Source organism: Protomyctophum bolini, assembly GCF_963924005.1.
Source record: "Protomyctophum bolini genome assembly, chromosome: 8".
In the NCBI taxonomy this organism is placed as follows: domain Eukaryota; kingdom Metazoa; phylum Chordata; class Actinopteri; order Myctophiformes; family Myctophidae; genus Protomyctophum; species Protomyctophum bolini.
The window spans coordinates 33,749,753-33,770,589 of record NC_137869.1 but is presented as its reverse complement, the minus strand read 5'-3'; the positions used below and the strand labels follow the sequence as shown (position 1 = coordinate 33,770,589).

General features: G+C 44.6%; 1 protein-coding gene across 1 annotated transcript in view; it reads left to right on the top strand.

Moving 5' to 3' along the window:
• The window catches only part of gmds (GDP-mannose 4,6-dehydratase), a 160,507-nt gene that overhangs the window by 7,876 nt on the left and 131,794 nt on the right, over positions 1 to 20,837 (top strand). The window contains exons 2-4 of the mRNA XM_080769412.1: positions 10,530 to 10,574; positions 13,241 to 13,328; positions 13,625 to 13,734. Coding sequence (XP_080625538.1) covers positions 10,530 to 10,574; positions 13,241 to 13,328; positions 13,625 to 13,734 — 243 coding nt within the window. The remainder of the gene's footprint in view (positions 1 to 10,529; positions 10,575 to 13,240; positions 13,329 to 13,624; positions 13,735 to 20,837) is intronic.

The window sequence follows — 20,837 nt, the reverse complement described above, 5'->3', positions numbered from 1 at the left end:
GTGATGGACATTTCCATTAATATTAAATTCTTGCCACAGACATGCAAAACAAGTGATCAATAATATTACCAGAACAGCTGTTTGAGTTGACAAACACATACGACATACCCGCACATGGCATCACGTTCAATACCACAAATCTCCTGCAACATATTAATGTGCACGTCATCCCGACACTTTATTTACAATTATTCAAACATATTTAAGATTAGATTGTGAATATTAAAAAAAGAAATTATAGACAATATTAAATTTTTATAAAATTGAAAAAGGAAAAAAGGGCTTGTGATTACTTATCATTCATGCTGTGCAACACATGCTTTTGTAAGCGACGCTAAGGATTGTTTTGATCGATAATAATTAATAATCCGTCATGTGCGTGCGCGAGTGCACTCTTTATTTGTGCGTGCAGCCGTGCACAGTGTTTCTCCCACGTTTGGTTAAAAGTTGGCGTTCGAACTTTACAAATAAGTTTAGTATTCAACGTAAGTGTCGGGGACGCTATCATGCTGCGTTCACTCTGACGCTCTGTGCTGCCTGCGAGGGAACAACAGACACACAGGACACAGCACATGAGCACAGAGTGCTAAAAGGGGGAGGGCCGAGGGCGGTGCGGTGGAAGCAAGGGGAACAGATCTTCAAGCTAAAATGCATCGAGCCTCTACACGTTGTTAGCTTGTAGATCTGCTCTTTTTTGCGAATGACATTCTGCTGTGTATTGGCAGTGATGGCTGGCTGCCCGTCAGTCTGACACTTCGGGATCGACTTGAAAGGTTCCCGCGAGCTACTGGTAGCTTGCGAACCCTGGTTGGTTACCCCTGGTTTAGTGGAAGCTGTGAAAGCAATTGTTGAAAGTTTCCTTAATGAGTTTACATACAGTGGGGCTGTTGAGTGGGTATAGAACAGGGGTGTCCAAAGTGCAGCCTGCGGGCCAAATGCGGCCCTGGGATAAATGTCATACGGCCCACAGCTTCATACCTCAATTGTATTATGAACGGCCCGTGATTTTGTAACCCATTTTTCAATTATCTAATGTGATCCTGGGCTCTACACACCCTCCGCCAACCTAGTCCCCATACATGGGGGACAAGGGGAGAGCAACAGACTTGAACTCATGCTTCCTTTATACCCGAGTGTCCAAGTTGCTCCTTTACACCTGACAGGGGGGAGTTTCCCTGGTTGGACGTAGTGCGTGGAAGGAACCAGTTCCTTTCCCCTCCATCAGACGCCCCGGCTGGCTAGGGGGAGGCGTTCAAGTTTTTTAACCTGGGCATTTCCCAGAATATAATTTTCAAGTGTTCCTTGTTCCTTCTTCCTTGTATTATTATTTTTACGTTGCTCCTCTGGTTACATTTGGTAATGTGACATATGGCTGAAAAAAGGCTGAGAGACACTTTTTGTTCATAGCACACACCCGATTAAAGACCATTGATTTGAAATATTGATGATGATATGATGAGTTCAATAGAATCGTTTAAATGCGATGCACATGTATGTGACTTTGTTATAGACTAGTCCGACGCTACATTATGTGACTTTGTTATAGACTAGTCCGACGCTACATTATGTCAGGAGATATATAGTTGGTTGGCCCTTGGGTGTTTTAATATTTTCTAATATGGACCCCTTTGAAAAAAGTTTGGACACCCCTGGTATAGAAGCTTTCTATGAATCAGGACGTCAACAACATGTCTGTATATGGACAAACAGAACAAAAACATGTCCGTGACAAGCCCTTTTTTCCTTATATTGTCTATAATTCCTTTTTTTTATATTCACAATCTAATCTTAAATATGTTTGAATAATTGTAAATAAAGTGTCGGGATGACGTGCACATTAATATGTTGCAGGAGATTTGTGGTATTGAACGTGATGCCATGTGCGGGTATGTGTTTGTCAACTCAAACAGCTGTTCTGGTAATATTATTGATCACTTGTTTTGCATGTCTGTGGCAAGCATTTAATATTAATGGAAATGTTCATCACAAGCTGGTGGGACCACAAATCAAACATGGAGATGGGATCAGGCCCAGGGAGGGGCCAAATGTTCAAGGGGGGCCCTCAGGAAGACAGGGCCAGCGTCTATATTGAAGTTGGCTGGCTGTATTGTAACTTTATTAAATATGCCAGGCTGTTTGCCAGTACACCAATACGGTATGTACACAGCATTGCATGAAAGGATAGTTGCACAACTAAGATGTTTCTGTACTTCCTAATTATGACTCATGATTGAGCACACATTATCTGTGCACACACATTGTCTGTGCACACACAGATAAGATAATAGCAGATCTGCAAGCTCACAACTTGTGGCATAGCAATAGTGAGCTTGTACATAGGGGGTTAAAGTGGTTTAACTGAAATCCTTTTGCTGTGGACTGTTTCCAGATACTTATCATGATACTGACCGTGATGACATGATACTGACTGATATGACACTGAGATGTCACTGACTGTGATACTGACGTCATAATATTATACTGACACTTATGACCTTATTGTAAAAGCCTGGCTCCTCTCACCAAATTTGTCCTATTATTTTTGCATTGTAGGAATTTCTTAGACATCAGGTCTCGGAAATTATGACAGGGTGTCACATTCTCTCCAGTAAGCACCCCTGGATGTGGACTACCTGGAATTTGCATGTGCACAGTTAAGTCCCTTGCTCTCCCCATGTTGGCGGAGGGTGTGTAGAGCCCAGGATCACAGTAGATGATTGGCACAGGGGTGAAAATGAGTTACAAAATCGTGGGATAAAAAATATATAAAAAAAATAATAATAATAACATTTGCAAATCTTGTAAACACATTTGTAAATCTTGTAAACACATTTGTAAATCATGGAACATTTGTAAAAACTTTCGAGACAAATTACTCCCCATAGTTGGCTGGTCAGTTAAGCACAGTAATACTATGGTCAGTACACCAGTTACTAGTAGTTTTGGCACTGTGGGCAGGTGCCAAATCGAGCTGGAAAGGAAAATTAGCATCTCCATGAAGCTTGTCAACATACAGAAGCACAATGTTCTCTAAAAAGATGGCTGTGTTGAAACCATTGTTACATTTTCAGTCATGAGTCAGTCAGTGGATCAACACCAGCTGGTAACGTGGCCTAAATCATCACTGTTTTTTGTCATGTCCAGAGTCTCTACACAACCATATATTATGATATTTTACAGCACTGTGTGCTTCAGTATGTTGACAAGCTTAATGGAGATGCTAATCTTCCTTTCAAGCCTGATGTGGCAACTGCCCACAGTGCCAAAACTACTGTAACTGGTGTACTGACCATGGTATTACTGTGCTTAACTGACCAGCCAACTGGCCTGACCTGAACCCCACAGAGAATCTTGGTTGTATTGTCAAGAGGAAGGTGTGAGACATAAGACTGAACAATACAAATTAATTTATGGCTGTTATCAAAGAAAACAGCAGTACCACAGGCTGATCACCTCCATGCCATGCCTCATTGATGAAATAATTTGTTCAAAAGTAGCCCAGACCAAGTAGTAACTGCATATATTAATATACTTTTCAGATGGTCGACATTTCTCGTTTAAAAAATCATTCTTTAGTGGGCTCGTAAAATATTCTAATTCACTGAGATAGAATTTTTTGCTTTTCATGAGCTGTACGCCATAATCATAAATATTAAAACAATAAGGCTTGAATTATTTCAGTTCTTGTGTAATGAATTTATAATATATGAAAGTTTATTTATTTTTATTGCATTATGGAAAATAATGAACTTTTTCAGATTATTCTAATTCGTTGGGATGGACCTATGTATGTATGTATATATATATAAATAATCTTCCCGATATTACTTTTTATGCATATATATCGGCCTATAATATCGGACATCCCTAGTCAAAAGTCCAAGTCGTACGATTTGTCATACATGTTACTGCGGTGAAAATTGTTCTCCGCATTTGACCCATCTCTTGGAGCGGTGAGCCGCAGCCAAGGAGCCGTGAGCTGCAAGCCGTGCCACGCTCGGGAATCATTTTGATTCGTTGATTTGACCCTCCCTGCTTGACGCCATGCAGGGAGGCATTGAGTCCCATTCTTAGTCTTTGGTATGACCCGGCCAGGGATCGAACCCTGACCTGCCAGTTTCAGGGCGGACACCCTAACCACAAGGCCACTGTCTGGAGAGGGTATACAAATGTATCCAAATGGACCATCCATTTGGGTCCATTAATACCCTCAAGCTAAATGAACACTGATAACCTTCCTGTGTATGATGTATTTGGGAGGTGATATGCATCAGAGATGGAGGGAATATGCAGTGGCTCAGGGAATATTTTCCGGTACGAGGTAGGAAGTTGTCAGCTGACCATTCCCAGAATGCATCCCTGGAGAGCCGACGATCCCAGGTCTTGGAAAGTCATTTTCAGCATCTCGCATTCCTCCGTCCAGGGGCACTCTCCCATGGCTCCCCCCTTCCCCATCTACCAGAAAACAAAGAATAACAGTGTTATTTCATTTTTATTCTGCCGGTCGTGGTGATATATCTCCGCCCCCTGAAGGAGTTGTGGAGGACTAAGGGGCCCTTGTTGCTGATGCTGAAGCCCCATACAGGAGGCATGCAGGCATCTGGTTAGACCATCTCAACAGTGGGCTGGCTCCCCCATTACTAGCCAGGCCGCTGGGTCACGGTGATACCGTAAATTGCTCGGGTAACTACTGTTCATAAATTGCCAGTCAGAGGGCTACTTAGTACGAGTATTTGACTGCTGCGATTGGTTGAGACATGGGGGTCAGGGGGACGTGTGAATTATAGGAGACCACCTGTGTGCCAAGACTGGGCCGGGCAGGGGGTCCGGCCCACTGTTTTACGATCAGGGTTATGAGCAGGCCAGCTTTGCACTCTCTGCTTGCCTCTCCGGCATTGCTTTACTTTGGCTTTAAGCTTCCCGCTTCACTCCTCGACTCATCCGGGTAGGAAAACAAGAGCTTGTGTTGTGATACACCCTCCTCAAGCTGTTTGATGTGCTCCTTTCCTCAGCCCTTTGTGTTTCATACTCTTCTCATTGCTTCTCTACGTCCCCGCCTTCCACTCAGTCCACTAATAGTCACACACAGGAGAGGGGTTGTGTGAGCGCCAGCAATAATAATCATAAAGTTAAGAATCCATGCACAGATCTCCTCTGTAGGCTCATAATGGCTGCTGATGACTTGGGATGGTTCCTCCATGACCGATTCCACCTCATAACCAAAGCTGGACAGTTGACAGGCTTTAAACAGAGAGGAACAGACCAAGATTATAGCTACTAGTAACAGTGAATTAATCTGAGATGGTTAACTGTTGAAATTCAAATTGAAATTGAAGTTGCATCTATAATTTACACAAACTTCTTTATTTTTTTAAGTTTTGGAGAGTGACTTGTCTTTTGTGCCCCATTCACACAGGGAGCGCCAACGGCAGTGAGTTTCACTGTCTGTGTAGACAATTTCCACAATTCCCTTAGCATAGTGTAGACAACAAAACGCATGGCTTATTAGCTGTTAGTAGAGTTCACAGTTCTGGTTTTGAAATTACATTTGGACAATTTATGGGAAAACTAAAATCCAATATGATTTGATTTCACATTCTATGGCTATGCTATAGTAAGCCTTGCTGTGCCAAGAGGCCCATTAGGGCAGGAGCCTATCTCCTGTTTCTGCAGCTTGATGTACAAGTACAACCCCTGGACATGACGCTAGTTAGTATGTCGCAGGGACATTGATGCACTGAGGGTCAAGCAGGGAGGCTCTGTTTTTTTGGTATGACCCGGCTGGGTATCAAACCCCGACCGCCCAGTCTCAGGGCAGACACTCTCCACAATGCTAATAGTTTACCCACTATATTGTTTTCACTTTGGTAGTATTTATACTGTGATTTGTTTCTGCTATACTGCGATTATCGTCTAATTCAGGACACTAATTTGCCTGAATATCAACAATGTATGTGTGTATATTTATTGTCAAATGTATGGCATTTAAATAGAAAATTCATCTTAAAATAATAAATCACCTCTTAAAAGAGAAGTAGTCTTCAAGTGACCTTTCTGGCCGTAGTCACTGTATAAGAACTTTATAGGGACCTTCCATATTATGAAACTATTAAGGCTCATTCATAGTCTGGATTTTCGGTGGTCACCTCACCACCGGAGCAGTGGTCACCTCACTACCGAAAATCCAGACTATGAATGAGCCTTTAGTTCCATGGATCACTTGTCGGTTCATGTGGCCATTAGACTACAGTCGAAGCTGGTCTCCATGTTATTCTAAGACTTTTACATAGAGACCAGGTGGCCAGTCATCCCCTATATCCTGCTGTCATGAATCTGACCTTTATGAAATAGAAGTGGGAATGGGAATAGCTTAGGGGTGTTTGTTGCAACGGTAGCTGTGTGTGTGTGTGTGTGTGTGTGTGTGTGTGAGAGAGAGATTCCCCATTGTGAGAAGTCATAAAGTAATGGATTTCCTGTGTGGAGTGTGGGCCCGCTCAGGGCTCCTGATTGCAGAAGCACATTGATACCAGGGAGTTCAGCACGCGCTCGCTCGTTTGTTAAAGTGACACCTCCTTGAGTTAAGTGCTGAAGGATGGGGAGACATTTGGACCCCTCTTCATACTCTAATGTGCCCACGGCTGCACTTTGCTCTGTGTGTATTGAACGCGCATGTGTGTCTTTGAATGTGTTGAGCGCTAGGCGTAAAATGTGCGCTGTGCTCATGTGTGACGTGTGTGATTTGTGGCCTCTGATTACAGCTTCATTAAGCTCTAATTACAGTGCAGCATGCAGAGAACAGCACAGTGTGTTTGGCAGCCTTTGTCTGTGGTCTAAAGAAAGCACATTAAAGTCATTCATTTAGACTCACTGGCAAATAAACACAGTCATGAACTGCATGTCTTGATGGACCTACATATACAAATGCTAAGGCTTAGCCTTACAGTTTGTGTTCTCATGTTGAGAATTGAGGCCTTAACCACTTACATACTACGGTATGTACTTTGTCTTGTTGACAGAAGTCCTCCGGGGGGCTATACTTAAGTTGGTCCACTCCTTTGTTCCTCCATTTGCTGAAAATGGCCGTTCTACAATCTCACATGTCACTCACATTGTGAGCTCTCAGCTTGTAGATCTGCTGCTTTAACCGAGTGTTTGCCTCAGAATATGGACACCAGGCTAGAGTTCATGTAGTAACAGTTTGAACTTGAAGAACTACCAGAGCATTGGGGATTGACCAGGTTGTCGCTTTTCTCCACCAGCAGGGGGTGCCAAACTAGCTGTAAATGGCTAATGCCTTTTTTTAGTCCATAGCAGGCCTCTTATGTCAAGTTGAAGTTAACTGTAATGAGATATCTGTGTGGACACACAGTTATCTCATATTCTCTTGGCATGGCAATTTTACAGTGATGTAATGAATCATTATTATTGTCATTGTCTGATGCTAATATGTTGTTCTTCCAGACTGAAAACTTTAAATGCTCTGTGATATAGGAACGTTCATGTTGGTCAGTACATGCTGCTGCCACATGAGTTTAACATGCGCGCACTCAACGCACGCACACATGCACGCACACACGCACACAAAGCCATCTCCTGCATCCTCTTAATGAAGCGACACAATGGTGATGATGATAATGACACTAATTGACATGATGATTGGAGCTAATGGCACCGTAGCATTCGGAGACAATTCTGATGCACATACTTTGAATTCTTCGAACTAGAGCCCAACCGATGCCAGATTTAGCTTTTGTCCGGATTCCCAATTTTGGAAAGTCCTAGAGCCAGACGACTGATTAACATTTTTGATATTATATATGTGTGTGTGTGTGTGTGTGTGTGTGTGTGTGTGTGTGTGTGTGTGTGTGTGTGTGTGTGTGTATATATATATTATATATTAGGGAGGCATGAGTCGAAAATCGAGTCGATTTTCAACTTTTTTCAACATCCCTAATATATATATAAACATATATACACACACTGTATGTATATATTATGGGCAGGGCGATGAATCGCGACCAGATTTATTTTATTTGGACGAAAGAAAATCCAATTTTCACTGTAAATTAGTGTAATACTAGTAAATATGGTACGGTTCTCTCATTAAATCCCTGCACAGGACCCTTTCTGTTATTCTGCTTTCCTCCTTGACGTTTTCCCAGTTCCTCCCAGCGTCACTCAGAATTGAACACATGCTTATAGCATGTTTTGTCTTCATTTTATGTGGAACTAGAACAGTAAAGCAAGTTAATCTTTCCCCCCAATCTGTAACTGTGTTACTGGAGCAATGGAGGATTCTAGGCATTAGGCAGACTGCCCTTATTATCACTCACTATCAGCTCACCGTTTTAGTGGTGACTGATTATAGGCTGTCACACCTGTACTGTACCTGCGTGACACTTTTTGCAACTCTTGCTCCCCCTGCAGGGAAACCTGTCCCATAACATCCATACCAGAAGAATAATCAATGTCCCTGTGACTCTGTTAGGACCCACGGTGGAAGCTATAACCAGTATGTTAAATAAAATAACACAGTATTCCTCCATTTCTTTGTCTTTGAGCAGCTCAAAACTCGTTGATGTCCCACATTCCAAATATAGACTTTTGCGCTGCTTTTGTTTGGTCTAGCTGAAGGGCAGAGCAATCATATTGTGTTTACGGCCAAAACGAGTCTTTTGGGATTTTGCGGTATGGCACTGAACTGGCAGGTGTGTGTGTCCCTCCTCAGTGAGTCCTCGCACCCGCCCCCCCTGCACCAGGCTGCCGCTGCCCATAACAGGAAACAGCGAGGTGAGGCCAGGGTTTATGGGCTAATGCGGCCTCAAAGGAGCTTCTTGTTTTCAAACACAGCATAGTGGCTCTTCAGGCTTGTTTTCCACATCGCTCTGGAACGCTTTGACCCTGGCACAGGGGCAGGAAAACATGACACTGGCCGGAGCTTTTGAACGCCGTAGGGACATGCAAGCGGGCTGGGGGGGTTTGGGGGATGCCAAGCCTGCATTGGTGTCCCTCCCCCCCCCCCCCCCCCCCCCCCCCCGGGCAGGGCGCCACTCAGCCTGTATGGTACCCAGCCATCACGGTTGAAATGGCAGTTCTCCGAATTATAGCTCACATGCTTTGGTAAAGTGAACAGTACCAGTCTCCAGTTTCGTACCCGTTTACAGTTTTCCGTAAACAGGTGTGTTTTATTGTTCTCCAATGTGCGAGGGGAGGGGGTTGGACTGTACCCTATTTATTTGCTTTCATGACAGGAACCACTGGCAGCACCGGTCCGATAGTTGTGCTCATGCACAGGCTCTTTTCTAAAGAAAAGTAAAACATGTTCTGATAGTGGACGTTCCTGTGTGATATCCAACCTCTAAGACCCTCTTTCTTCCTCTGTTCCCTACGCTCCACCTTGGCCATCGCCCCTAGATCCGGAGGGGAACTGTTGGACGGGTGTGTGTGGGGAATGGAAGGATGAATGCCATGACTAGTTCGGAATGTTCCAGAGTGTTCCAGAATGTGCGGTCGGAAAGTCTGAGCAGGGAAAAAAAGACGAGTTAACATGGGTGAGGGGAACAAGACCTTATTGACAGGGTACACACACACACACACACACGGCCCACTGCTGCGCATTTCTCCTGACTCATGGTACTAGCATCATGGATGTTGAAGTTGAACCATTCAATAATGGACAATATGATGTGGGAGGAGGGCAGGGTTGGAAGGGTTTTTTATGTTCGCACTACTGGAGGGCCCAGCCTTGACACCAGTGATTTGATTCCCTTTTCTGAATGGCTGAATATGGATGTCTGCAGTGCTGAGTGACAGCGCAGAGAGATGGTGTGTGCTGGGTACTGAGAGATAGAAACATTTCACCCCTTAGTAACAGACCAGGACAGCTCCATGCTCCACGTCCTGTGTTCTGTCCACTCATTGGAGATTTGCTGTTAACTATTTTTCAGTTCAGGGCATCAGGGGTAGAGTGCCTGATAGAGCGGCCGGATGGGAACAGTGACGTTCCCAGTTCAATCCCGGGCTCCCCAAGAGTTGGTGTCAAAGTGTCCTTGAGCAAGACTCTGAACCCCTAGTTGCTCCCGATGTGCAGGTTGGTGAATTGCATGGATTCCTCTGCCATCGGTGTATGAATTGGTGAATCTACTGTACCCGCATTAGATTCACCAATTCACACATGCATTCATTCATTTACTACTTAGTACTAAAGTGACTACTCGGATTAACCACTTAAACCCTCTATTGTTCTTGCCGATCACAACGCGTTGCTGAGCTTGTAGATTAACTTGATAATGATTTGAAGTCATATCGACCTGTCCTATAACAGGGCATCCATTTTTAGCAGTCGGTGGCGTGCAGTTTCTCTGAACAGACCCACTGTGTGGGCTGCTAAAGTCGATATCACACACACACACACACACACACACACACACACACACACACACACACACACACACACACACACCCTTATTTGATTTTATTAAGTACTGTAAATGGTCTGATAGAGGGCTAACGGTTGTTTGTTGTTTCAGGATGGTTCCTACCTGGCTGAGTTCCTACTGGCGAAGGGCTACGAGGTGAGAGAAGTAACCCAGACCACAGATGCTTGCACGACCAACATGCACACACGCACATATGCACGCCCGCACGCACGGAACGCATACAGTGAGATTCTGTGGGGAAAAAAATACTAAATTGTTACTTGACTGAATGAGTGCATTCACCAAGTTATGCACTTTCCCCCCCTCCTGTTAGATCTATGTGCTGCTAATCACGCACACCCCCCTTACACCACTATGTACATGCATGCACGTACAGTACACAATTTTGTATATGCGTGCACGCACGCACGCGGAGTGCAACATTCCCCTGATAAGCTGAATCCAGTCATATCAGGCCGGCGGAGCTGGAGAGAGCCTGACGTAATTCAGCAATGTGGACTGACTCACACCTCACTCTGATAAGAGCCTTTGTGTTACGCTGAGCCCGTTAACCCCTGACCCTTTACCCGGGGTCGGGCCATTAACAAGGAAATGGCTGTTATTGTATATGGCCATATGAGTGAGGTCACTCGCTTTCACCTGCTGCTGCGCACACACTGTTCATGGGAGCACGGCAAAGTCAACATGGCCTCTGGAGCCAGAGGTTTATAAGCTGTTGCTGACTGAGTGCGACTAGGTGAGTCTTCTGTGGTGATGTCACATGCATCCATGAAAGACTGGCGTCCATGCTCGCTTACACCACTTGACTTAAACCCTATATTCTAGTGATGCACCGAATATTCGGCCGCAGAAAATATTCGGCAGAAAATGGCTAAAAATGCTTTTTCGGCCTATTCGGTTTCGGCCCAAATAGGCAGAAAATATATCACCGAATAGTGTATGCAATTAATGCATTCAAAAGGGCTGAATAAATGTTTATGGACCCATAATAGTGATTATTATTTAAGTTACGTTTTGCCATAAACATTTATTATAAATCAGGTAACTTTAAGGTACGGCCATGACAGCAATGGTAGGAAAAAAGATGTATAATATTAATCATATTCGGATATTCGGAATTCGGTTTTCGGCCAACTGTTTCCTATATTCGGTATTCGGTTTCGGCCAAGAATTTCAATTTCGGTGCATCCCTACTATATTCTTATTTGACTGGGGTCCCCCAAATCTCATTGCTGAAAATAACCAATCTACAAGCTCACAAGCTTGTAGATCTGCTATTGTCAGTGCATGTTTGCCCTATAGGGATGCTAGGTTTGTGATTAACCACGTGAAGCCTTTATTCATAAAATAGACCTGAGTCAGACTCGCAAGTGTTTTCTTTTTTTACATCAAATCTCTTCACCAAAAATAGCCGATCCACAAGCTTGCAAAGCTTGTGAGCTAGTAGATTGGCTATTTTTGGCGAATTTTCTACCCAGAATTCGTAGGCTTAGGGTTCAAGTAGTTAAGGATGCACACGCACACTACTGCACCTAACTATTTTGTGTGATTTCATTTTACATTGCACTCTTACAGTATGTTGTCCTGACTGTATTGGAATGATTTAATTTCCATTTGGACGTTTAGCACTGACAATACCTCCAGCCTTCTCCTCTCCTCTCCTCAGCAGAGACAATACCCCCAGCCTTCTCCTCTCCTCTCTTCAGCAGAGACAATACCCCCAGCCTTCTCCTCTCCTCTCCTCAGCAGAGACAATACCCCCAGCCTTCTCCTCTCCTCTCCTCAGCAGAGACAATACCCCCAGCCTTCTCCTCTCCTCTCCTCTCCTCAGCAGAGACAATACCCCCAGCCTTCTCCTCTCCTCAGCAGAGACAATACCCCCAGCCTTCTCCTCTCCTCTCCTCAACAGAGACAATACCCCCAGCCTTCTCCTCTCCTCTCCTCAACAGAGACAATACCCCCAGCCTTCTCCTCTCCTCTCCTCAGCAGAGACAATACCCCCAGCCTTCTCCTCTCCTCTCCTCAGCAGAGACAATACCCCCAGCCTTCTCCTCTCCTCTCCTCAGCAGAGACAATAACCCCAGCCTTCTCCTCTCCTCTCCTCAGCAGAGACAATACCCCCAGCCTTCTCCTCTCCTCTCCTCTCCTCTCCTCTCCTCTCCTCTCCTCTCCTCTCCTCTCCTCTCCTCAGCAGAGACAATACCCCCAGCCTTCTCCTCTCCTCTCCTCAGCAGAGACAATACCCCCAGCCTTCTCCTCTCCTCTCCTCAACAGAGACAATACCCCCAGCCTTCTCCTCTCCTCTCCTCAGCAGAGACCATACCCCCAGCCTTCTCCTCTCCTCTCCTCAGCAGAGACAATACCCCCAGCCTTCTCCTCTCCTCTCCTCAGCAGAGACAATACCCCCAGCCTTCTCCTCTCCTCTCCTCAGCAGAGACAATACCCCCAGCCTTCTCCTCTCCTCTCCTCAGCAGAGAGGAAGTGGCTCTGCTCCAGGCTGGGGGGGCATTAAAGAGGGGACACGCATGCAGGCAGGAAGTCCACAGTGAATAAAGGAAGTGAGGTCGGGGCACAGCGTCCTCGCGGTAATGGACTCCCTGGAACCGAGTCTTGTTATCTGCTCGGAGCAGAGCTTCCTCACACCTCCGCCCCCCCCTCAGTCCACGTATACAGTACATACTTAACCAATAACATGCAGGCCCAATTCACTGATCCAAGGCACTGCTAACGGAGCGTACAGGACGGGTTACCATGTGGGGTTAAAATTAAATGGTTGCTTCTGTATGTTTTTTCCCTCTCAGGTTCATGGCATTGTGCGTCGTTCCAGCTCCTTCAACACGGGTCGCATCGAACATCTGTACCAGAACCCTCAGACACACACGGAGGGCAGTAAGTACCCTAGCCCCAAAACGCATCCACTTTATCCCTGATTCATACTTGTGTGTAACGGTAGCCCCAAAACGCATCCACTTTATCCCTGATTCATACTTGTGTGTAACGGTGTCTCATGCAGAGAATAGCCGATCTACAACCTCACAACACGTCACATTGTAGATCTGCTATTTCTGCTGCGGTACACTGACACTACACTACACTGTACACGTGTGATTGTTACTGGATGCTACTGTGAAAATGTAGTCTGTAAGCGAATTCACACATTTGCCACAATGGTGTGATACTTTCAGTGATGAAGCTGCATTATGGGGACCTGACAGACAGCACATGCTTGGTGAAGATCATTAACACGGTCAAACCCACTGAGATCTACAACCTGGGCGCCCAGAGTCATGTCAAGGTAATGTTGGCACCACCTCACATCATTTGACCCGATCCATTCTCGGCCATATTCTAGTCCCTGTTCCAAGAGTCTTTGCTATGGGCCAGAACATCTTGGAAAGGGAGGAAGTGGTAAATCCTAATTCAGATCTGTTTTCGTCGCATGACTTTGTCCCTCGCTGACAACAATAGATTTTCTTATCAAAAGAAAAATAAGTTAAAAAATCTGTTCTCAGTGAGCGACACAGCATTGTGCTGAAGTATGAATTGGGGTGTGTAATATCATCTAAAGAGGGGATGCTTCTTTCTCATGCTAAATCTAGCTACCTCTGTTTTAAGTTACAAAATGCATCACACGACACTACTAAGAATGTCAAACTCTCTGGCTATATTGTAAAATGCTACTTTAAAGGAGTAGTTCACCCAAACCATGACTTATTTTCTATCATTTACACACCCCATGAATTTCAGCCATTTCAGCGATTCTTAGCACAGGCCGGGCCGGACACTACTGTGTGTCGATGTGGAAAGCCATGGGAAGTGCAGTGGCTCATCTGGAGCGGATATTGGAGCTGATGGGACAGGAAACTATGTATCTAGGACGAGTCGGTCTGTGCCACAATGTCCCTTTTGTCTGGGAGCTCCAGTGTGCCCCCGCCGGGAGGATCCCACTCCACCGCCTCCACCTCCACACTGGGATCTGACGTACACAGTATTACCACTCATCTCCACTTAGCGGGAGTGGAGATGTAGTCATTATTCATACTATGGCTAGCGCAGTCAATTGCAGTGTGAATGTAAGATAATGTTGATTGTTGTGACTGTAGCTCACAGATTACTAATTCAGATCAATCCTCCACATTATGGTTGTCAGCCCATCACACCTCGTGACACGTCACACTACCGTATCTGGTCGGCACTCCATATATGGCCATCTCCATATATGGTTGGCTCTCCATATATGAAGATCATGACACTGACCTCATCAAACTCTGGATAGCAATACATGGAGAAGGCTGGATAATCGTCCTAGATCTACATATATGGTGCCGGCCAGCAACTCTACATCCGACCTCAAACCCTTACATCTGTAAAGTGATCCTAACGAAGATTAGATTTTTGAGGTTTCATTGATTTGCAAAGCAGGAAACCTATACATAAATATAGTACTTCTTTCCTAAGAAGGATAACGAAATATTGTAACGGTGAGGAGCACTTATAAGAGAACCTCACCGTTTACATTACATACAATTAGATTGTAGTAGTATTTAAAAAATAAATAAAGACGGATCACAAAGTATAAGAAAATAAGACGACAAACATCAAAGAAAATACTGAGCAGAAAATAAAGAGACATTGAGTGGGAGGGCAAGAGAGAGGGGGGGGCCTAGGTTGATGACTCCTTTCTCCACATCCTCTGTGGTCTGAGGCCATGACTCTACTCCCAACCTCCCACATAGACAGATCATCCTCAGGCCACACACACACACACACACACACACACACACACACACAGTGACAGAAGATCCCAGTACCTGTGTGCGGCTGCCCAGTGTTTATTTGTTTCCACACCAGTGTTTATTTGTTTCAACACCAGTTTAGCCCGCCTCTCACCACACGGGCCCATCGTCATCCCGAGCAGTGAGCCCCAGCGTCGCTCGCTTGTGTTGGCCTTTTCCAGTCTCTCCCACCGCAGAGGAAAAGATCACTCACACACGGGCTACTCAGCATCTCCCTTCCTCTCTTAAATAACCCCACCACCACATCCACCTCTTGTCTTGCAACACACAGGGAATCCCGCTCTGGCTAGCTTGCTTCATCAGCTTTAGCTCCTTAGAGAGCTCGGATGTGTGTTTGAGTATAGCTCGGTGTGTGTGTGGGTGCTGGCAGTTTCCGGTGGACGGACGGAGTCATCAGTGAACACAGTGGAGGTTATTTCTTATGCTGCAGGGCTGGAGGCGGTCGGGGAACAGGGTTGGAGGTGGTGGGGGATTTGGGAAAGGACAGCGGAGGGCTGTAGGGACACGGCCAGCTGTAGCATCAAACGATCTGTGTGTGTGTGTGTGTTACAAACACAGAGTACAGTACATGCTAGTACCATAATGTTTCTGACCGAGGCTAAGATTGTTTGTTTTTTTTGTCGTGTCATGTGAAGGCAAATTGACACATTGGTGGTTCAGTTTGACCCACCAGTTTTGGAGATATGGATTATAGAGTAATGTCTTGCATATATTGTACACAGTAGAGCTGGGCATTCTATCGATGTCGTGATACGGGTGTCTACTGTCTAGAGATTTGGTTGGGATTTTGGATATAGATTGGATATATAGATGCAATAGATAATATTTGTAGGAAGTTTTCTCATTTCCTGCTTTTCATCACTTTAATCACGTCGCATTGAGTTTGTGATCTGCTATTTTAGATAATCTTTGACAAAATTGTTACTGTATCATGTTACTGTATCACAATAAATACTTTTATTGTGTTATACATCAGAATATTGATAGTATTTGGTAAAGAAAATATAGTTATATTTAATTTTGTCCTCCCAGCCCAAATACACAGAGCACCTGTCAATTTCCAAATCACTAATGGGTAAATACTCAATAACAAGTCATGAATTAGGTGTTTTCTTTCTCCCCATCATACATTAATATGTAGCCTGGGCACCATTTCATTTAGGGTATATGATCCTGTCGGGAGCGGATGATATCGACAGGCATGAACAACGGGGTGGCAAATTCCTTTTCCCTCAAACCGATTTCTCTCAATAAAAGCTACAGGTTACGAGAGCTTTAATTGAGAAATCGGTTTGAGGGAAAAGGAAGTTGCCGGCCCGTTGTTCCTGCCTGTCGAATACAAAACAATACTACAACATGACGTAACGATATCATCCGCTCCCGACCGGATCATACGGACTTTTGAAATGGAGACCAGGCTTTCCTCCGAGGTGGTGGAGAGCCTGGTGAGGCGAGGTTAATTAATACGTGAATACTTTGGAAACTTGGGAGCTGCTTGGGTGCCTCTGATAAAACATCTGTTAAAACATGCAAGGGCGTTGAAGGGCCCAACGTGATTGCATTGCTTGCCTCTCACCATGGCACTTAAGTCGCATTCACACCTGCATGCTATACTGTGATTAAAACTAATCCTGCTGCATATTGTCGGAAAGTGCGCTTAATTTGGCAGGTGTGAAGCTCATTCGAATCCTGATGCGGATCAAAGAAGCACATTCTACTTCACCAAAAAACAGAGGTTTCACTTTGCTTCAAAGAGCAGTAGAGTGCGGATCACCGCAGGTGTGAATGGAATAGCATTACATAATGGGGATGAAGAAGTTGGTATTTGGCACACGAGAAGGAAGGAGAAGGCATTATTATGCAGCGACGCATAAAGATGTCCCGTGGACAGACGTGGTCTAATGAAGAGATAGAAGCCCTTATTGCAATATGGCCAGACGATCATAGGCCTATATCAAGTATGCTGAAGTTTACACAATCAAATGTTTTCATAACCCGTTTGCTTGTCTTTGCGAGACGGCAAGGACAGACGCACACATTGCCCCCAGGGGGTGGACTTTTATGCGGGTCCTTCTTCCATAGCTTGAATTATCCATCTCTGCCTCACAAAAACATTTATCATCATCCCATTATCTGTGTTTCAGCTTCCTTTATCCTCCTCATTGAGCCTCCCCCCTTCCTTTGTCTCTCTCTAGCCCTCTCTTTATCCCCCTTGGTTTGTCTGACATCCGGTCTTAACAGTAGCTCCCACGCCAGAGTCTCACTCACACAGGATTTAACATGCCTGCAAAGCTCAATGATTTTGTTTCCTTGGTGTATTGTTGTTTACTTTTGTTTATAAGCCTCAAGCAGCCACAGGTTGGCAGTGGTTTTCTGTAGTACACAACAGTACTCCTACCGTTGCCCCCCTTTTTAACCCCTGTAACACAACCAGAGTCTCCCAGGGGTCTATACTAGGCCCCGCTACACCAATTGTCTGAACCCGAAATAGACTATCTACAGGCTGTTTTTCTAATTGGACAATAACATGCATTGGCAGTGGTATGGATGGACCATTAATGCAAGTGTTATGTAATCAGTATTGTTGCCAAGGGGATTTGGTTATGTTGTCACCCGCGTTGTGTTGTGAATGTTGCTGTGGTAGGATGCAAGGTGTAGGCAGCGGTTCTTACAGTACAGAGTAGGCCTGTCACAATTATGACATACTGTAATCGCCTAATCTCAATGATTTGAGATAGTCGTTATATTTGCATAATCTTTCACACATTTTCAAACCTTAAACAAAAATCACCTGTGTGAAGTGAGCGGTGCAACTGTTCCGTGTGGGGGTCCACGGCGGTCCCCGCAACATCCGGACCCCCAGGGACGCATTTATGGGGCGGCCCGGTTCCGGGGAGCCACCCTGTGTCCGAAACTGTCAAGAAATGGCAGTTACCGTGTGGGGGTCCCCGGGGAGGTCCCCGTAACATCCAGACCCCCATGAACGCAGCCAGTTGGCCGGCCCGGTTCCGGCAAGCCTTCCCGCGTTAATTGTAGATGAACTATTTCCGCAATTTTGTAAAAAATATAAAAAATTATTAAATGTATCTTTGTATATTTAAGTTTTTTGTTATTTGTGATTACGAAGCCTAAAAGGCAAACGGAAATGCAATTTGTAACGTTCCAATGTTCAATGCAAAACATAAAGCATAAGAATAACTTAATCGCAATTATTTGTGATTATTATTAATCTGCAACTTAAATTTGTAATCACAGCCCTACTTGAGTCTATTCAGCTTTACGGCATGTTTCAGATAACCCCTGATTTGTCATTAGTATAAGCATTACACCAGTCGAAATAAAGCTCTGCAATTTGCACTGCACAGCCCTTCAGAGAGAGAGAGAGAGAGAGAGAGACGGAAAGAAAGAGAACCCTGTGAAAGATGAGTTGTCTCTTTTTCTTAACAGCCCATTGGCTGGGTTTACTCACTCTCTGATTGGTGTTTACATTACTGCTGTCCAATCAGCCCTTAGTGGCATGCGTGCTGTGCAGTGTATGTACCACACTGAGCTCAAGACCCGTCTGGCTAAGACTCTCCAAATTAGCACATTCCCCACTAAAGCGTGTTTTCTGTCTCAGAGGACTCATTTGTGTGCGTGTGTGTGTGCGCATGTGTTCCTTTTGAAGACGCCATGTTTTCCATTGTTTTCAAATTGCCTTTCATGCTTGGAATCTCAGCGGTTTCGTCCAAATGGAGATACGCTATATCTCTTGCGTCCACATTTTCTCATGTCTGCCTCCTATTGATTGAGCAGAAACAGGTCTCCGTTGCGTTGGTGGCCTGCTATAGTACAGCGGTCAGAATAGATCCCCGGGCCGACACCAATCCCAGAGGCAGTGTTTTTAAAGGTTATAGGCCTTCATACGAGACAGGCTGCCTGGCTTAGCTTGGTTGGATGTGAACTTTAAGTTAAGAATAGACCACTCGTGCCAAGAGAAACAAGTCTGCACTTTCCTCGTTCAGTTCTGTGGTTGTGCTTTGGTGGGTCAGACTTGTTGCTGTGCTCATGAGTCAGTTCATTTTCTCTGTTCTCCAGGGAGGTTGTAACCTTTGCTTACAACCCACCACAACGTTTTTTTGAGGGAGAATAAGATTACAACGTTTACGCACATAAATAGGCTGAGTCAGTAAATAGAAACGGCAACATTACATAGGTTTTTACGTTTTTTTTTTCTTGGAGTTCTTACTTTTTCAAAATGAACTCTTACTGAGATTCTCAAGTCTTGCAAAATGAGGCACATGTGTGCAATTATACCTGTCACAAATAGATGGCAGCAGTGAGCCACCAAGGCTCAGTCCCTTGATGATTCTAACCACAATTGTATTGTGGTATTCTACAGGGGCTTGTCCTACTGGAACCTCTATAGAACTTATGCTCCAATTCTAAACATAATCATATAGAAACATTACAATTCATCCTTAGTACACCCTTCTAAAAGTACAGAGGCAAACTCAAATTGGCAACATTGCCATGAGGCCAGTTTATGTTGTTTTGTGTGTATGCCCTGACCGGTCAGGGAAATGCAGCCTGCAGGCAATATGTGATGCTGCACCCTTCCCATTGGCAGAATGATATAGCGGACTAAGGGGAGTGGGTCAGCATGGTTCAGGGTTCCTGCTTTGCAGTCATGTGAGGGAAGGAACGTGACGGAGAGAAAGACATCAGTGAGGGAAGGAACGTGACGGAGAGAAAGACATCAGTGACATTTGAGGAAGATTTTTACAGGAAAGCGGGACAGGGGAAAAAAATCATTGAAACGTCCAATATGATATAACGGTATAATGTTGACACTTTGTGGAAAATATGTGAACTATGTATGGGTTCTTGCATTCTCATATGCTGCTGTCTTTCCTCATATTATTTTCTTTGTGTGTATATCACACACACACACACACACACACACACACACACACACACACACACACACACACACACAAATTCTCTCTGTGGTGAGTGATTTAGCTTAGCCTGTTGGTGGGGAACCCTGTGCACGGCAAGCACGTTAAGGTGGAACCCCCGGTACGATTAGCATTTCTTTGTGGGAAAGTTCAAGGGAACCCTGAGGTGTGAACAGCAGCAACCAGCTATTACGCTAAATATTTATCGTGCTGTATCAGCCACCGGGTTGCTATGTCCCCCAGGGAGACATTTTGGCTCTCGTATAGTAATAATCATCTTCTCAGAAAACAGACTTGTTTGTAATGATTTATCTGGCTTACCGCCGTGTTGTCTGTGATCACTGATGTTTGAAGAACAACGGCTTCCTGGAGTGTCCTTATTGCCGCTTAATCATGTTGTTGATTTTTCCATGTTAATTATACCTGTCCTAAAGTAGATGGAACTATGTACACACAACAATGGTCACAATTGAGCTAGATTCAACAAAGTGATATTAAAAATCACTTACCATAGTTATGCAATAGTTGACATGACCATTATGATAGAGACCTGAATTGCAAATTAGGCAGGGGTGTGTATAACATTGGAACATGAATATTTCCTATGTTGAAAAAGCCTTTTTACTATTTTCTGATTAAAAACCCTATATTCCCAATATATA